Below are 19865 nucleotides of genomic sequence, written 5' to 3'. Positions count from 1 at the left end.
ACAGGCTGAAGTGAAAATCTCCTTCCTGAACTCTCAGCACTGGAGAAACTCTGCAGTTTATCATGTAACCGCGGTATACAGATCATCCAAAAGGGTATATAGTGGCAGTATTTTAATGTAAAAAGAAGATTTATAGGCAGTGAGGACTGTGGGGGGGGGGGGGGGGCGCAGATTAACTATTTTCATATTACTGGGTTTAGTAACACTTTAAGCTGTCTGTATATGATTTGGAATTTGGGTGATCCCTGCGGCCGTTCCTTTCCATCAGAAGTGGATTGTTAGATATAAAATGGGAATGTTGAAAAACTTTTGTTGATCCATGTCAGGCTGTCCATTTGAGGCTGGGTTCACACTTGTGCCGGATGCGGCTCGCAGCAGGGGGTCTGGTGCGTCCCTGTTCTCTATTTCAGGGACAAATTTTTGCCTGAATTCCACCCTGAAACGGAGCTAAAGGCGGACAGGACTCCTATGCAAGCCACCCCGAAGATATGTGACCCAGCTCCACTGAGAGCCGGTCACAATCTCCTGTCATGCGAATTAGATGCAGGGAAAAACCCACATCCAATTTGCACTAGTGTGAACCCAGCCTAACAGAAGTTGATCCCTGCTGTTGGAATACGTCTTCCCCATTTCTTCATCCACCTCTTTTGTGTTGATGGAGGATTTTTTTTCTTTTTTCATTAAACCCACTGCCTGATCGAAAAAAGAACAAGGCACCTATGGCCAGCCTTAATAGGATCTCTGTCTATCTATCTAACTGTACACCCCAATCATGGTGCCTCTCCATGGGCCGCTGTAAAATACAGAATTCAACAGGGTAGCATGATGGTTAAGCTCTGCAGTACTGAAGTCTTGTGTTTGGATGCTAATAAGGCTGCCTGCATGGAGTTAGAATGTTTTTCTCATTTCTGCTTGGGCCTTATTCTCACACACAAGAACAATATCTGTATATTGCCAAGAAAAATGTATGGCAACAATAAGACAACTAAATGCCACGCAGCACTCAGCACACAAACACAGTTCAAAATCTTCTTCTTTCACTTAATTTCTCAGTAGCAGACCAGGCAATTTTATTTATAAATGTACTTAAAGCTTTAGTAAAATTCATGTGACTATTTTGGCTGACTCCTTTTTCTTTCTCTTTAATTTCAGTCTGACCCTGGAAATCCTGAAAGTGATGATCTCAGCACTGGAGTCTGACTATCAAGAATGAATATGCCATTGATCGGGCTTCTTTTTTGATCTCCTGCCAGATTTCACATGGAAGGCCTAGGAAAAATCATTATGTGAAGAACATGAGCAAAACAAAAGTGGCCGGTGTGCCAAGTGCCTCCCACCTCATCTGAGTGGTACCATGACGGGAGAGACAAAGCATATGTATGCCATCAATGCTAAAACACCCAGCTCCAAGGAAAATGACACTACCCTTGAACAGTTCAACAAGAAGGATGCTGGGAGTGACCCGAGAAGGGTGTCAGACAACTCAGAGAGTGCCTTAAATGCTGACAAAGCATCTCAATTGAATGGTAGGGAAAGAGATACCTGTAGCCAGCGCGAGGCTGTAATAAGGCCTCAACAAGCAGGTAAAATAGACTTTAAATCTCTTCAAAACAGGCCAAAGTATTCTAACGATACTACATGGACTAATGGCAAAAGTAGTCCGCTGTCTCCGACAGGAAAGAGTAGAGGAAAAGACAAAAATAAAAGGTCAGGAAAGGGAGACCGTAGCCAACACCAGCTCTACAGACTCAGCCTTAATAGTGCAAGGTCCAACCCTACCATTGGGATTGCTTACCCTCAGCAGAAGGTGACACCACCAAAAAAATTAGAAGTAAGTAATGGACCAATCTCTGGAAGTTATCGTTTTCATGTTCCAAGTCTTCCAGAGAGGGAGGCAGAACTCCATCAAGAGGACCTAAACTTCAGTCGTTCTCTTCCAGAGCCAAGTCCTAATCTGACCTCCACAAACTATACCTCACAAACTGCTCCAGCTAACAGAACTCACCACGGCCTAAAGCTTCAGCCGGGCAATCTTCATGACCAATCCAGCTCCAATGGACAATTACATTACTTAGAGTTTCAACCAAATGAAAACAAGTGGCATCCCTCTGAAAAACTCTATTCTGGGACCAGCGGGTATCCCATTCCAAACCAAAAGCTATGTCCTTATCCAGAAAGCAACAAATCGGATTCACATGGCTTTGGACCGCTGCCATTTCAGTATCCATTTCAGCCATTACAGGAGCCAAATGGGAATACATTTTGCAATAATGGGAACAGCCAAGACTTTGTTGATGTCTCTCTGGCTGCCTCCCAGGTAGCACACAATTCTTTCTCCTTCCAAAACTCCTCAAGAGAAGGACCAGAGGATCTACAGGGCAATGGATCCTATAATACTGTTTTGCCGGACAGCCGTACTTATGGTTTACCTTCCCAGCAATCTCCATTCCTCCATAAACAGCAGGGGGTTCAGCATCCACCCACACCCCCATGCTACACAGGAAGGAACGAACACTCGGCTGAACACAATGGTGCTATTTCTTCATCTGGTGCTATAACTCCCTCTGGTGCTATAGAACAAACCCAAAGCACTTTTCAAGAAAAACAAACCGTTTTTAATTCTAGTGAATTTAGTTTACATAATAACAGTGTGCCAGCATTAATCAGTAAAAGGCAACAGCCAACTAAAGACTTTGTACACAGTCAAAGACTCCTAACTCCAGGCAATACCCTACGAAGGAATATACCACAGACTTCTTTGAACAAAGTGCACTTCCCCAATAAGCCCTATAACAATGTAAACACAGGATCTGTGCCTTTTGATAAAAACCTTTCCAGAATACCTCAGACTTGGGATACAGGTAGCAACAGTTTCCCACCTCTGGACCAAAACTCTTTATCTTACCCAAATGCTTCTGGAAACCCAATGCCCTATCAGTGCCAGCCAACTGACCCTAGACAGGCACTGAAAAATCCAAGGATGCCTTGGCAGCAAGTTCACCTTACTTCACCCACAGCAAACCAAAATCACATTGAGCTATCCAGGCACAACGGGAACCCAAAACTCCAATACAATCTTGGTAATTCAGACTGGCAAAACAGCACTATGATGCCAAAGATTTTACCAGGTTATCATGCAAAAAAACACATTGTGGTAGATGGGAGTTCCACTCAAAGGTCTGAAATGAGCAGGCAAAGCTACAGCTCATCCAATGATATGTTGTACGACAGTGTGAAGGATACAAACTCTCAAATAAGTGATTCAAGAACTAACAGCATTTTGTATGGCATTAGCCAACCAATTCCACAATCACGGAATAATTCCAACCAGTCAGTACCACTGTCGGGTAAGACTTTTGTAGCTGAATCTCCCTGTGAATCTCCACTTCCTTCCCCAGTCACTAACCCTGTGACTGGAAGCACATGCTCTTCTCTTTCACCTATGTCCAATAGTCCTGTGAATCCAAGCTCAGAGGAGAGCCAAGTGCCACCCACTCTGACATCGTCTCCATACTTTCATCAGCCGTGTCATCAAACAGATAAATCTTTTCATCCAAATGATCCACTTAACTCTGGCTCCTTTCTGTATCACAAAGTAGATCTTACAAAAAATTTCCCCTTCTTATTGGATTCTTCAAAAGATGAACAAACTTTTAAAAACCTACAAGAGAACCAATACCAAAAATTAGCCAGTGAACCAAGTAAAGGATGCCTTGAGAGCTTTGAAAGTGAACCCCCACCTCCCTATGCCTCCCACCACTTCCTTGCCAGCTCTCTTAGCAGTGCAAACTTGGATCAGCTTGATGTTCTTCTAACCTGCAAACAGTGTGATCAAAATTTTGGAAATCTGTCATCCTTTCTGGAGCACCGGCAGTATTGTAATTTAAATTCAACTCTCCAAAATGAGATGAAGGACACTCTGCATGGTGGAGACATAAGAAAATCTTCTGTTTCTCAAACAATACCAGGCTTGTCCCATCACAAAGAACAAATAGAATTTCATTCCCAGTTAGCAGGTTTTCACAAAGATTATCTCCTTGACTGCGATGCAAAAGGAGAACCCAAAGAGGATCCTCTAAAAAGCAGTACTTTCCACAATGGAGCAGCACATTTGCTGCCTATGACTGCTTGTGAGACATTGGAAATGGATGACGCAAAGCTTGATAGTCTAATCATAGAAGCACTGAATGGCCTTGAATTTCAAGTGGACAACCCTGAAATAGACAGCACTTTTATTGATGTTTTTGTGGATGATGACCTAGCCTCATCTAAAGCTAATGCATGTAGCCAGCCTCACAAGGACAAAGATTCTAAGGACACCAGAAAAAATGAAGTTACAGAGGAAAAGCATGCACGCCATAACCAAGTCCCATATGCCTATGAAGAAAATTCTGAACATTTTGAAAAAGAGGCCTCCTACAACCACGGAACCTCAATAAAAATGAGAAATGTATCAAAATCTGCAGAGGTGGGAACTGCTCACCCATATTTTGTGGATAATGAAACAAATAGTAAACACGCTACAGATACAAGGTCTGAGGACAGTGATCAGCAAACAAGAGGGGACATTAAAACTTTTTTCACATCACAGGAAAAAAAGAAAATTAACTTTAACAAAAATAATTTTAAAGGTACAGAAGATAAAGTTATAAAACCTTTCGAATTTAAGCAAGGAAAAAATGACCCAAAAGATTTATCCACTATGGACATCCCAAAGTCACGCAAGACAACTTTAAAGGATGTAAAAAAAAAGAAGCCTCACAACGGGACCTGGAGTAAAGAGCTCATACACAAAATTGTGCAACAGAAAAACAAACTTCACAAGTTACAAGTGAAGAGTAACAAAAATGTGCAATTTTCACTGGTGACAGAAAGACTTTTTCCACCAACCAAAAACCATCCCTTTGGTGAATATGACTACATTTCAGATTCCGATGAGGATGCTGCTGCTAATTTACTACCTAGTAAAATGCAACCAAATGGTAGACTGAAGTATAGCTTAAACCGGGATCTCCAAGGGAGAGGTGGAAGACAAAAATTAAAAGAGCCCATTTGGCGCATGGGAGAGGCAACGAGATTCCAGCTCCAAAGTAAAGACCTGAGGTGTACAAATAAAGACAACTTAACCAGGATCCGAAGAAGAAGCAGCCAGTCATCCAATAGCAGTGATCAAAGTACAAGTATGTCAAGTGAAGCTGGCTCTAGCCCTAAAAGTACGGAGAGGACAGACTCTGAAAATGAACAAGAAACAGCACTGAGGTGTAAAACCTTCAACGCTAGAGGTCAGAACACCAACCTGGAAAGAAACCTTATCAAGCCCATATACAGAGAAAATATATCAGATAGCCAACTTCACTCAACAGACTTTTCCAAAGGGACCAAAAGGTTTGGATCTGCCAAATTCCTACTTGCAAGTTCAAAGGTGTTTCCATCAACAATGAATATCGAGACACATTACCAAGAAAAGGACACATTACAGCAAAGCACAGATCCAACAGTGGATAACTCCGGCAAAATAAAAGAAGCACTCAATTTTGAAGAAAGCAGACAGACAAAACTAAGCACTTACAAAGACACAATGGCAGCTACCACCTTATCACAAAATAATTATACATCCAACTTGATATTAGCCATAAATAATGTGCCCCAAGAATTGTCTACTTTTAATTCAGACAATACTGACTACCGGAAGAAACAACTTAACTCTTCATCTTCTATTCCCGAAATGCTTAACACTGAAAGTAATTCAACCTGCTCAGACAATAATGTAAAAAATTTAAGCGAAGAACTTTGCTATGGTCATAAAGACTTTGCTTTACCCATTTCTTGTTTCAGTGGGGATTCAACAGTAAATATTTTACCTCAACAAAACCAAAAAGAGTTTGGAACGGAATGTGAACAGTTTCCAGGGGATAAACATGAGGACTTGCCTGGTTTATACACTAATACTATATTTGCTAAAACCCAAATGCCTGCTGCCATCAATGTTGAACAGATATATGCAAATCAAAGCAATGGCAACAATATCAACTCTTTTGAGCAAAAATGCCCAGATATACCTACTTATCCTCCTGATAAAGTTTCCTCAAGTTTTTCATTTGACGCTTCATCTATATTTGCTGAGCTGCCAATATCCGATTTTGAGTCCACCATGTACAATAACATAACGCCACCAAAGGACAATTACATGGAATTTAACCAACCTAGTAAACCAACCCCTTTTGAACATCCATTCACACAGTACTTGCCAGAGAAAAGTTGGGACCTCATTGAGGATGGTGCTCCAGTATTATCAGCTAACATTACTCAATTTCAAGGCACTGACAATCAAGCTCCAGAGCAAGTGCCTGTTCCATCTCAACAAATTTCTGAAGATCTCTCAAGGAATATTACTGATTACAGTGCATCATATATAAATACTGTTCAGTCAGAGGATGAGTTGGAAATTAAAAGGCTGGTTACAGAACTAGAAAATCAGCTTCAGACAAACAAAGCTCACAAAGAGGTACCTTCTCAATTACTGGCCGAACATCATATTACTTCTGAGCTCACAGACTCCTCTCTTCCATTTCCAGACATGGAGGTAAATCAAATTGAGAATAGCAGTAATTCTTATCTGAATGAGGATCATAACAATCAAAGTAATGTGCCTCCTCCCAAAATAGACAACATTCTTGACTCTCAACCACTTGTAAAAGACAACACACCTGAAAATCTAAAAAGTCCCTGGGATTGTTCAGTTCAGTTTGATACTTTTAGTTCTAACATTGAATGTCACGAACAAACCAGATCACTGGCTTCCTTTGGTTCTCCAGAAGACAGCAACCAGTACCAATCAGCAGCTAGTGATGTTTGCCTAACAGAAGAATTAAGGTCTCTTAACCATGGCTCCCCTTCAGTGATCTCAGGGGTTTACTTGCCCAGCCTTTCCAACCAAATGGAATGCCAGACTTTTTCTGACCATGAACTTCTACATGATACAATGGACACAACGGAAACGCTGCTTTCCAAATCCCAAGAAAATGATACTCCAGAAAAAGAAAGCCAACAGAATGACAATGAAAATTTAATAAATAAACTGCAGAAACTGGACGAGCAGTTTGATGATCCACCTGAGCTGGAGCACTTTCAAAGTATTTCTGAAACTAAGTCTGAATTTGATCTGAAAGATGACAGTGCTCCCCATTTAAATATGACTGTAATGCCAGATCACAATGATAGCACATCTGAACCGAATCTGTGTGATCCACTAATAAAGCTATCAATTCCATGGACTGCAAATAACACAGCACATAGCAATGACCATGTAATCCTAGATGACAAGGAAACATCAGACAAACATGGATACAAGGACAATAAACAGTCTGTACTCCTTGATATGCCAGTCTTAGTGAAAGAGGAGAGCACAATACCTGAAAAGTCTACAGCAACTCAGGAAGCCACAGAGAATCCATTGCAGCAGCTCCAACTTTTTGTGGCAAGAACAGCCAAAAACAATGAGGAAGAGATGCTTATGCCATGTTTTCCAGTGATACTGTCAGCTTCAATTACTGCAGAGAACAAGTCAGATGCTGAAACAGATGCTTCATATATTCTAGAAAGTGCAGAACCTTTTACAGCAGAATCAGAGAATAATCAAGAAACGACAGAGATAAAAGGAGCAACACAGTTATCAGGATCAGGCATACAAACCTCACAGAATGATGAGGTCAACATGCTTGGGCACAAAGACACAATTTCTGGTATGCTTGCAGAACCCATAATCAACAAAGTGCCCTGTGAGGATGAACAGATAAATCATTTCGATAATGCATGTCCCAGCCTAGATGTAATTAACATTGGTGTAGAGGGTGTGAGAAACCATAATGATAATCTTCTACCTGACACCAGAGATGAAGTGAAGGTTATTGAAGAACCCGGTCATAGACTATCTTCATTTGTTATGAAAACCAAAATGGCAGACAGGTCCAATAACACATCTGATAAAGAAAAATATACATCTGATTCAATAATTACATCAAAGATGCTTAGTGTTCAAGAATCTCCATGTGACAGACCTGATGTTAGATGTCTGGCATCAGCTCCTTTAAATATTGACGTAGTGCAACTGCCCAAAGATGACAGCAACCAGGGATTGAACAGAGAGATCTCTGGTTTTGTATGTCCAAACAACCATATGCAAGACATAAATATGCTTGAAGAAACAGAACTGTTTTTGGTAGATAACAACAAAACCCAAGAACACAGCTCAACACTGAGTAAAGGTAACTGCCATGTCTCGGACCTTGCTGAAAAGTCTCCTCATTTCACCTTGCAGCATAATATCAGTGATGTCCAGCCAAACAGCAGTGATGAATATGGAACTCAACTTCATGGCCTTGGACTAACTTCAGAGCAATCATTGTTGAATTTTGACTTGCTCACAGTCGAATCAATTAAAGATACAATAGAACAGCAAAAACATCTGTACACGCCACAAAAGGAGTTAAACCCAAATGAAAAGGACCCCTTATGTAGCACTGATCAAGCATTTCCCAGTGTAGCCATGAGTCCATCAGAACAATTACCTGAAAAAAACTCAGTGGGAACTACAGGTATGCCATTATTTCTCAGCGAAGAGGGAATTGGGACATCATCTACAGAGGCTAGCCAAAAACAGTTGACAGCAAAAGACACTATCACTGTGACACCAGTTGTTGAAGATGGTTTAAGTCCATGTTTTTGCTCTGAATTGGTCTGCCCACACTTTAAACAACAGCAAGTACAATCTGTTGCAGATATAATTCTGGGGTGTCAGTCAATGGAATCAGATGATACATATCCTCCAATTTATTCTGCAGAAAACCATCAAAATTTTCCAACACTACATACTGAACTTTTTTCTGAAAGCATGCAAAACTCTGTAGAACCGTTAATGTGCAATCACAAGGAAGCGCGCCCTAAGAATGACTGGAATAAATCACAAGACATTCCTGTCATTGATCATGCATACCAAAGTGAAGACAAGAGCTCAACAGTTATGGTGTGCGATCTAATGAACATAACTTCTCCAGAGTATGTAAATTTCAACTGTCATCAAGCAACAGAAAATACAGCTGGAAGTTTGCTTCCAGAAAAAAACAATGTATCAGAAACACAGAACAGCATATCTAATAGTGAGTCTGAAAAAAAGGGTACCAATGATATGCATTCGATCATAGATGGTGTACTCCGAATCTTGGAAGGTGACAAGAGCAAAGAAATTTTGCAGAGCATTGGAATTACAACAAAGCGTAGCCCAATCAAAGAAAAGAAACTGTCTGGAATATCACTAACATGTGATATATGTTTTGTATCCTTCCGCTCTAAACCAGGTCTGACGAGACACAAAGCTGTTAAACATAACAACTCACTGATGTCATCCAAAGATTCCACAAGTGATAAAACTCTTGGAGTGTTAAATAAAATAGGGAAGAGGAAGTGCAACAGTGAAACTAAACAAAACCTGCAAACTGACACCACACCTCAGCAAAGAATCACCGAATTCCTAAACCAAAGCAACTCTTTTCAGCCAGATGAAGAATCATCAAAAACCAAAGCAGAGAAAAGTAATAATGGACTACCTGACAATACATCTTGTATAGATATCACCTGCAAAAAGAAAATGAATGTCAAAGTCAAAAAAAGAAAAGTTAAGGCTCAAAATAAAGTGTGTGCAGATTCACAAGTTCCACCTGATGATGTTTTAAACATCCTGAAAACAAACATTCTAAAGGCAATTGGGCACTCAAACAGCTTCAACTCAACTGAAGAAAAGACAGAATGGCAAGAGCCTTCAGATAAAAATATGCCAAGGAAGCAAAATGATTTGAAAGAAGTCAAGTTAAAAATGTGCACTATCAGCACAGATGATGATGATGAGAAGCTAGTAAGTGATGTGCTAGATATGGAAATGAACAGAGAAGCTTTAATTCAAGAGCAAACATGGACAGATAATATTAAGGGACACGTTGAACACATTACAAATGGCTGTGAAAGTCAACCCATAAATAACTTGCTGACAAATGGCCAGAATTTGATAAGTAGCGCAGAGGAGCAGGTAAACACTCTAGAGCATTCCAATGTTAAAAATGATGTCCAAGGTTCCAATTTACCTAAGGAAACAGTGACAGATCTTCATAGCTTGTTTGACGACGATAACTCCTTTTCCCAACTCTTTCCCAGAGATGATCACTTCATTAGAAGAAAGTGTACACGTGTATATGGAAAGAGAAGCAAAAGACAAACTTCACCCTTTGAAACAGATTTCAGACAAGAAGAAAAGGGTGACCACTGCCACTCCTCACAAATCCACTACTCATGTGATTATAGATCCATTCCTGGGGATTCTTCATCTTTGGGAATTAATTCTTCTGCCCAAACAGAGCATCTTGCACAATACAACCAGCCCTGTCTCCTAGAGGAAGGTATGGATGTAGATGAGAAAATTCTGTCTTTTGTGCATCAGAGTAAACCAGAAAACATGAATGAACAATCTCTCGCTGAAAGACGACTTCCACTGGAACAAGATTCAGACATCTCAATGCATGTAAACATCTTTAAGTCACCAGAAGAATCCATTGATTTTTCTGCAGAGATTGGCTCAGAAATGAGAGAATCTGAAGTGGAAGAAAACATTGACTGTAAAACAAATGATGAATCAGGACTTCCAGAATTTCCCACAATAGATATGAAGATGCTAAGTGCAAAGTTTGACATGAGAGAACTGTCTTTTTTTAGTGCATGTGGCGATGACTCTGACCAGTGCGATTCAGATGCAACAGATGTTACACAAAAATCAGAAAGACGTAAGAAACATGCAAAAAGTAAAACTGACGAAAAGAGGCAGTTGAAAAATCGCAACAATGTGAAAATTAAAAGCAAAGACAAACAGTACAAGTGTAAAGTCTGTTTTCAGTGGTTCTTGACTTTGGGGGAGCTAGATTTTCATAAGCTAACTCATAACCCTTCTCCTCCTCCCACCTGTTATATGTGTGTCCAGCGCAAGTTCAGTTCTCGAGAACAACTAAGGGATCATTTAAAAGAGAAGCATGCAAAAAACAAGGCAGGTCTCTGGATCTGTGGAATGTGCCTGAAAGAAATCTCTGACGTATGGATGTACAATGAGCATCTGAGGGAACATGCCACTCAGTTTGCAAGGAAAGGCCAAGCTCAAAAATCAGTCATGGGGATTCCAGGGTGTTTTGGAGAAGAGAGCATGGTAAGAACATTTTTGAGCACCTTTATATATAGAACACCCACTAAGTCATCAAAAAACACAGAGATTGATGAAAAAAGCCCAGTGGTTAAAAGGCAAGAACCAAAAGAGCACAAGGAAGAAGATGAGGTAGTTATTGAGAAAGAATCAGAAAGCAGTGTTCAAGTGGTACCACCAGCTCCAAAGCTGCCCATCAACCCCCCACTGGACAGTTCTCACAAGAGCGATACAATACACAAAAATGCAAGTATGCATCCACACTGCAAAGACCCATCTAGGGATTGTCATCACTGCGGAAAGCAGTTCCCCAAACCATTTAAATTGCAAAGACACCTTGTTGTTCACAGTTTGCAAAAAATCTTCCTGTGTCATCGATGTCCTAAATCTTACCAAGAAGTGCAGGACCTGAGAAGTCATCTTACTAATGAGCACCAACTGACAGAGAAATCTGAAATAAAGCACACCACCCTCTATGCATGTGAACTCTGTGCGGATGTTATGCATGTGATCAAGAAATCTTTTATATGTAGCACATGCAACTACACGTTTTCTAAGAAAGAACAATACGACAGACATATGGAAAAGCACCTGATTGGTGGAAGCTTGACATTCAAATTTAGGGGGGTAACAAGGCCGACCACGACTGGAAAAGAGGTGAAAGAAAAAGTGATAGATTCCCCAGAATACGAATGTATGCCACCATCTAAAAAGCCAAAGTTGTCAAATTATTCTGATATTTCTATTGATTTGCCAGATGCCGGTGAGCCCCCTCAGTACCCAATGCTATCACCTGGTGTGTTCTTTGATAAAGAGTCAGAGGAAAGCCCTGTAAATGAGAATTCGGTGAAAACAGAAGAGATGATACTGGAAGCTCCTGAGCTCTTTGCTGAAGGGAAGGAAGAACCAATCACATTTAATGATGAGTTATGCCATTTGTCTCCTGTACCCTGTGAGCTGAATGTTTCTGAGAAAAGAGATGATAAAATAACCCAACAGATGCTCCCCATTCTAAATGATGACATAGCTTTTTCTTCTTCAATCTGTGCAGCAAAAAATGTAATCTTTCCAATAAACAATGATAAAAACTCCAAAGTAACTGAGCCAGACACCAAAAAGCAAGTAAAACAAAAAGGAGTTGTAGAAAAGGAAGAACAAACAGATATTCAAATACTGCAACTTAAAATGGATGATACTTCTAATTTGGTGTTGCAGGAACCAGCTGAACCGTTTACATTTAACAAAGTAATGCCATCGCCTGGGGACACTTCAAAAGAGCCGAAAAGCTTACTACCTGAAGTCACAGAGGAACCCAAAGAACATACACAAAAGTCACTGTCACAAGATGTGGCACAGGCCACTGTGGCAAATACCCCTAAAGAGAAGTCACCTGTGACAGACACAAATGCCTTAGTAAAAGGTCAAAAGCTCACCAAAAAGAATAAGTCAGTCAACCAACTCAACAGCATATCGCCAACTCAAACCAGTGTTTTAGCATCTAATGGTGATAATGTATTAAAATCTTCCACACTAAAATTCAAGGCTGCCTGCTCTCAAGACAGCAGCAATTGCACTTTGAAAGAGATGGCATCCAGCCAGCAAAAGTTAACAAAAAAAGACCCAACTGTTATCTTATCCAAAAACAACACAGATTTTAAAACAGCTGACAAAATGTTAGCATCTGCAGCTCCAAAAGTCCACCTGAAGAAGTGCAAAGAACAAAAAATATCTGGTCTTAAAACCAATGCAGGGTCACAAGAGAATTTAGATGGAGAGATAAAGAAAAAAAAGGTCAAGCTGGCAATAACCGGAAAAAGTGAGTCTTTAGCTGCTGCAAAGAAAACAGACTGGGTTAACAGCCTCTCCGATGCTAAAGATGAGGCTCCGAGTAATAGGGCCTACCACAGGCTCAACTCAGGAGGTGTCACTGGTCAGTTTAAAAAGACTGTGTTAGATACACATAATCAAAAGAAAGTGAATGCTGCATCAAGCAATGGAGAGTACAAAAGCAAAAGAGCTCTTCTTACAAAAAGTCTACACACATATACCCCTAAAAGCTCTCCTCTGTCCATGAATGGCCCCCCTCACAAACGGAGGTTGGGGGCAAATACAAAACCCACTGAGCCACCAAATTACAGGACAGCTGAATCACAGAACAATTTGCTAAGTCAACTTTTTGGTCAAAAAATAACTAGCTTTAAAATTCCTCTAAGAAGGGATATAACCGAATGACGTGATACCTGTCCTTTGTGAAGAAAACTGACCAATCAAGGGGGAAAAAAAAACCTGAATTACAAGGTTTATAAATATATACTTTTTTACTCTTTTGCAGCTCCCATCTTCCCCATTAAGCTTTGCCAAACTTGCACTGCCACCCTTGTAAATAAGTTCCCTTTGTTCTGTAATCTACATTGATGCACCTGATATTATGCAAATGTTGCAATGTTTATATGTATTTTGATTTTACTGAACCAACTTTTTAATTGCTTTGGACAGACAATAGTCAAAAGCTTATTTTTTTTTTCTACTGTTGTACATAATTTCTTACTTATTAACTTCTTTTAGCTGAAGAGTTAAGGTTGGATATTAAAAATGAAACCCACGCTCTTCCAAAAAAAATATATTTAAAAATATCAGTTAAATGCTCTATATTTCATGCTGCCTTTTGAACATATATTTAAAGATTCAGTTAAAGGGTCAGTCTACTACTTTGCTGGCCTCCCTTGCTCTAGTCTTGGGGGATTCTGGCACAGATCTCCTGCCACAGTTCCTGGCCTTTTTCCCACCTAGCATGCAGTCTTGGATGTTCCAGCCTTGGGTGTATTCTTTCTACTCTTTTTAATATATTCACATCATGAAAAAAATCATGAAACATCTAAAAGAGAGAGTGGAACCCCTGGTAATGGCCAACAACAGGTGTTTAGGCCTGGAAGTTCAAGGGCAAATACTATAACACTGGAGTCCCAGAGACATGATAAAATGTTAGGTGGGTTAACTCTTCAGTAACTACCAATGTCAGGTTTGTGTGGACAGACCGTTTAACAAGAAATATTTATGGCGCTAAGGTACAACATGATTAATCATGACATGTATTTAGTATCTTCTAGTTATCTGGTTACGATGACACACTCTAGTCAATAACTTAAAAGTCAAATGCATGTATGAATGGTTGGGTCAGAATACAGACATAAATAAAATGTTCAATACTTTTGATGACTAGATTTTTTGCAAAAACATTTTTGACTGAAAAAAGGGTACTAAAATACATATAAACTTTACAGTTAAGATTCTGGAGGTATGCTTTATGCAGTAATGAGACGGATTACAATTTCATAAAAAATAAACTCCTTATGATTATTCTATACCCGGGTTCATTTACCCTCTGGTCACTTCTATAACTAAGAGGCTAGAAAGGAGAAATTCTTCCACATTATACTGTTCTACACATCCTTCACTAAATGCCATAACAAAGTCGTTACGCTCTAGCAGAGGAACTCCAAAGGTACTATATAATTGTTTAGGCTGGCCATACATTATACAATTTTCTTATTCGATTTAATTTAGCTTTACCATTAATGCCCTGTACACGCGATAGGATTTTCCAATGGAAAATGTGTGATAGGACCTTGTTGTCGGAAATTCCGACCATGTGTAGGCTCCATCACACATTTTCCATAGGAATTTCCGACACACAAAGTTTGAGAGCAGGCTTTAAAATTTTCCGACAACAAAAGCCGTTGTCGGAAATTCCGATCGTGTGTACACAAATCCGACGCACAAAGTGCCACGCATGCTCAGAATAAATTAAGAGATGAAAGTTATTGGATACTGCCCCGTTTATAGTCCCGACGTACGTGTTTTACGTCACCGCTTTCAGAACGGTCGGATTTTCCGACAACTTTGTGTGACCGTGTGTATGCAAGACAAGTTTGAGCCAACATCCGTCAGAAAAAATTCATGGATTTTGATGTCGGAAAGTCCGATCAATGTCCGACCGTGTGTACGGGGCATTACTATGTACTGCAAGGGCCTGCCTAATGCATACAAACTGAAAGTGTTGAGGTTTGACCTCAAATTATATGGTTTTGGTAAATCTAAAGGAAAGTTGTACAAGGAAATTTTACACTGTATGGCCAGCCTTATTCTATAATGTGGAGGACCCTGGGAATTCTACCGGGGATATCTGACCGTTAAAGTGAAGGAGAAAGAAGCCTGATAGACCGGGTTCACATATGTACGGTCTGGTTTTGACAGCAGGATTTCAGCCCCCCTCTGGTGTGACTTTGTTCAGCGGTTCAGGTGCAATTTAGGTGCTAATTTTTAAAGTTTATGAATTTAGGTGCTAATTTTTAAAGTTTATGACAATGGAAATCACACCTGAACCATCCTCAAAATCGTACCGGACTCTTTTTAAAAATGCGGTGTGGCCAGGCCCACACATATGTGAACCGGGGATCCATTAAAAAGGCTGCAGGTTCACATGTCATGTGAATCAGATGTGGTTAAAAACACAGTGATTCAACCTGAAAGCGAGTGTTCTACATACAATGTGAACAGAAACAAATATTCCCTGATTGTTTAAAGCCCAATTCCAGAATAATCTTTTTTTTTTTAAATACAGGTTTTTAATTGCTCTCTGTGAGCACCATTGAGGACATTTCACTTCAATTTCGTTCCCTGTGATATGAGGGAAACAGATGACATTGGCACAGGAAAACTGTGACAGTGTTATTAACCCAACAGAGGTTATAACCTTTCCCAATTTTTTTGAAAAAGTGTTTTATTCCAGTCTGTGACCCCACTGGAGATTTGCCATCACTTCCGGTCTCAACAAGAAATGAGGTGAAATTTTCCCAATAGGAACACAGACTACAAAAAACTTGCCAGAGATTCTATTTCTTCGCCATTCTGTCCATTTTTTTTAAAAAGACTGTGATTGGGATGTAATTGTCCCTACCGGAATTAATCATTTAGTTGACTCTCGAATTTTCCTTTAAATTTGTCCACCTCTGTTTTTGGCATTCTTGTGCACTTTTCTCAATGTTTTTAAGACTTGTGGAACATACATACAACTACACAAATCTGCTCTGCTCTCAGCATTGAACAGGCTTGTATGTAGATGACAGTTCTGTGTCACATAAGTCAAATAACCCTATTCTGACTCACGACACACGTACGGTAGGAAGGAGTTTGTCACTGGAACCTTCTCAGCTTATTGAATTACAAATTTGAATAGTTTAACAAAGTATCTGACCATAACCTTCATACAATGTTTTTCTTTATGTAAGCCGTTTCTGTGACCACTGTAAACAAACATTATCAGTATTTTCTACCCTTTTTTTACAATATGTAACATAAACTTGTCTTTCCACCGCTGCTAGTGATCCTTTGTAGCATCTACAATGTGGCAGACTAATACTTTTAATTTAGCCTTGCCATACATTGCAGGTGTCTCCCTGATTTTGAAGGACTTGGTGTGCTTTATCATAGTAACAAATGCTTGACAATCTTACTGTAACATGAATCCAGAACAATTAGCTTAACAATGAAATTCCATGGTGCTATTTCTTCATAGTTCAAGTAATGTGAAAACTAACTGAAATGTTCATTGTCCAGTGCCGGAACAGTGTTAAAGAAAATCACTCTACCCTCTATCTGATTTATATATGCCTATATACAGATGTATCTTCTATATAGAGAGAAATACGAAAACTCAGGTGCAGTCACCCTGGTTGAGCTGAAAACCTCTAAACAGACATAAGCGTTCTAAGGCACTGATGTAGCTTGTGAGACCAGAGTACGCTTTCTGCACGGAATTCTGAGAAACATACACACAACAAGGCTTTAACCTGTTAATATGTATCATTAAAGTGCATTGTATTGTATAAAATAAATATTCTACTTATTTGGTGCAATGAATAATTCAAAAGATTTTATTTTGATATTTTTGTCAAAAAAAAACAAAAAACAAAACAAAAAAAAAACAGAAAGAGCATAATGCATTTTTATATTGTTATTTTGTATGACTTAAATGCATCTTTATATTGTTGTTAAATAAAATATGAGATGAACAACAACATGGTATTTGTAACAAGTATATGGAATGTTAAATGACGATGAATACAAAACAAAATACAGCCCAAGTTCACACCGATGTGGGTTAGAAATCAGTTTCAACCTGGTAATGCAGTTTGACTTTGGGGGCAATTTGACAGACATCTGTGCGGCTTCATGCACAGATGTCTATTGAAATCGCCCCCAAAGTCACCAAAAGTAGTACAGGAATTACTTTTGGGAATCGGTGCAGCGCCGCAAAGTCGGCATCGCACTGATTCGGACAGTGTCATTGCCGGCAATAGCCGCCGATTTGGCAAATTGGCCCAATGTGAACCTGGGCATAATACTAGAAAAAAAAAAAAAGTATCACATGGGTGTGATTGGTGAGTCCCTGGCCTATGAACTGAGCCATAATGGATCTACGTTTCACTTATACCTGCACTGCAGGCATCTCCTGCCTGGGAGCCAAGCGAACCAATGGGTGCTTCACCACTACAAATCCACAACTCCACCACTGCAGCAGCAGCCACCATAAGTTTGGTATCTGTTCTTTACAGCCGGCAACTGCCTATTTAGTGCAAGTGATCTGAATGGCTCTTCAGCCACCCAATAACTTTTATGGTATCTAGAAGGCCCCCTCCTGCTGCCGCCCGCAGTAGTTGCCAGGCTCTCCCGTACCTCCAGGTACCACAGTAAATGGCCATAATAGCTTTATACAGAGGAGATGGAGGAATGTCAATTCCCCAATCACTTCTGTGAATAATGAAGCCATAAACGACATTGATTTTGTCAATTCTAGTTTAAGCAGCATGACCTGTGCTTGATTAGCTGCTTTGGGGAGCAGGGGAGACATTGGGGGTCCCTGGAATCTCTATAAGGAGCACCTGTCACCTGAGCAAAGTTATCACATGGGGGTTTGTTACCCCACTTGTGATAGCAATAAAGCTAAATGAAAATCTTCATAAAAAATAAATAAATAGAATAAAAATAACGCACACTGTCTAAATTCGGGGCCGTGCACCCACACAGATATCAAATTGGAAGCAGCATCTGTGTCTGTGCAGCCGCTGCATCCGAATTGGGAAACCTGCACATCCCCGCGAGGGTAAACATGACACTCGGAAATACGTATGCTGTACTACGCCCCGTGTGAACAATGTCACATTGGGGGTTATTTACTAAAGGAAAATCCACTTTGCACTGCAAGTCCACTTGAAAGTGCACTTGGAAGTAAAGTCGCTGTAGATCCGAGGGGGACATGCAAGGAAAATAAAAAACAGCATTTTAGCTTGCACATGATTGGATGATAAAATCAGCAGAGCTTCCACTCATTTCAGATCTACCCCTTAGATTTAGAGCGACTTCACTTCCAAGTGCACTTTCAGTGGATTTGCCTTTAGTAAATAACCCCCATTGTGTTTGTGAGCACTAAGGTTCATTTTAGTGTATTTTTTTCCTAAAAATTTGAATTTGATAAATGGCTGCTAAAATATCTTGTGTCATCAAAAAATTGCAACAACCTAATTTTTTAGGGCCTGTTTTCTGAAAATATCTAATGTTTGGGTGTTCTAAGTAGTTTTCTAACAAAAAATGCTGATTTTAATTTGTTTGTAAAAAAAATTAAAAATGGCCCCAGACAGCAAGCAGTTAAAGAAGACCTGAATTCTGGAAACTGTGCAGAAAAATAAGGCAAGCAGAGAGCAAAGGACTAGTTACTGGTGTTGCCTATATGCACTCCAAAACCTGAACCTTTTTCCCCATTACTGGCTTTGTTCTGCATTGTGTCTTTGTGTGAGTTGACCATCTTGTTAGAGAAACGGGATTTGATTGGTGAGGTAATGCTGAAGAAGCAGAGGGTGGAAGCAGCGATCCAAAGAATGAATGAAGAAGGAGATCTTTGCAATTCAGATCAGGTACAGCTTTCTTATCAGCAAGCAGAACAGGGAGCAGCACAGTAGTGGCATCACCAAATCTCATTTTCAGATCCCATGAGGCTAGCAGGTATTAGCAGTGTTGCCTTAGGCCTGATTCACACCTATGCATTTTTAGTGCTTTTTGCATTTTGCACTACAGAACGTGTTCCATAGGAAACCATGTTAAATGGACTGTAGTGCAAATCTGCAAAATGCAAAAAGCACTAAAAATGGATAGGTGTGAATCAGGCCTTTAGATGGTCTCACACAGCAGATATAGCTATGAGGATTCAGGCACAGGATTATCTAGGAACAGGAAATGCTTTGTAACTTTAGTTGATACAGAAAGCAACTGAATCACTTTACAGTGACTAGAAGTCTCCAAATGGTTGCACAGACAGCAATAAAAACCTTACAGAGGTTTTAACCTTCTGATTAATCTGCAAGAGTTAATTGAAGTTAAACTTAAGATGCTGTTTCACTTACCGGATTCCTCAGATTCCTCCCCAGCCCCCCCCCCTCATACTTACCTGACCTAATCTTGATTCAGCTATGCGCATGAGTGCAGCGACTCTCTCCCTCCTCATTGGCTCAGGAGCAATTGCTGCAATCACAGACAGTAACAAGGGAACGGGGGGCAGGGCCAAGCCATACTCTATGTG

General features: G+C 40.0%; 1 protein-coding gene across 1 annotated transcript in view; it reads left to right on the top strand.

Moving 5' to 3' along the window:
- The window catches only part of ZNF469 (zinc finger protein 469), a 133453-nt gene extending 116143 nt beyond the window's left edge, over positions 1–17310 (top strand). The window contains exon 3 of the mRNA XM_073605710.1: positions 1153–17310. Coding sequence (XP_073461811.1) covers positions 1355–13465 — 12111 coding nt within the window. The 5' untranslated portion in view covers positions 1153–1354 and the 3' untranslated portion in view covers positions 13466–17310. The remainder of the gene's footprint in view (positions 1–1152) is intronic.
- Positions 17311–19865: the final 2555 nt, after the last annotated feature.

The sequence above is a fragment of the Aquarana catesbeiana genome, linkage group LG11, assembly GCF_042186555.1.
Source record: "Aquarana catesbeiana isolate 2022-GZ linkage group LG11, ASM4218655v1, whole genome shotgun sequence".
In the NCBI taxonomy this organism is placed as follows: domain Eukaryota; kingdom Metazoa; phylum Chordata; class Amphibia; order Anura; family Ranidae; genus Aquarana; species Aquarana catesbeiana.
This window is presented reverse-complemented; position numbering and strand designations above follow the sequence as displayed.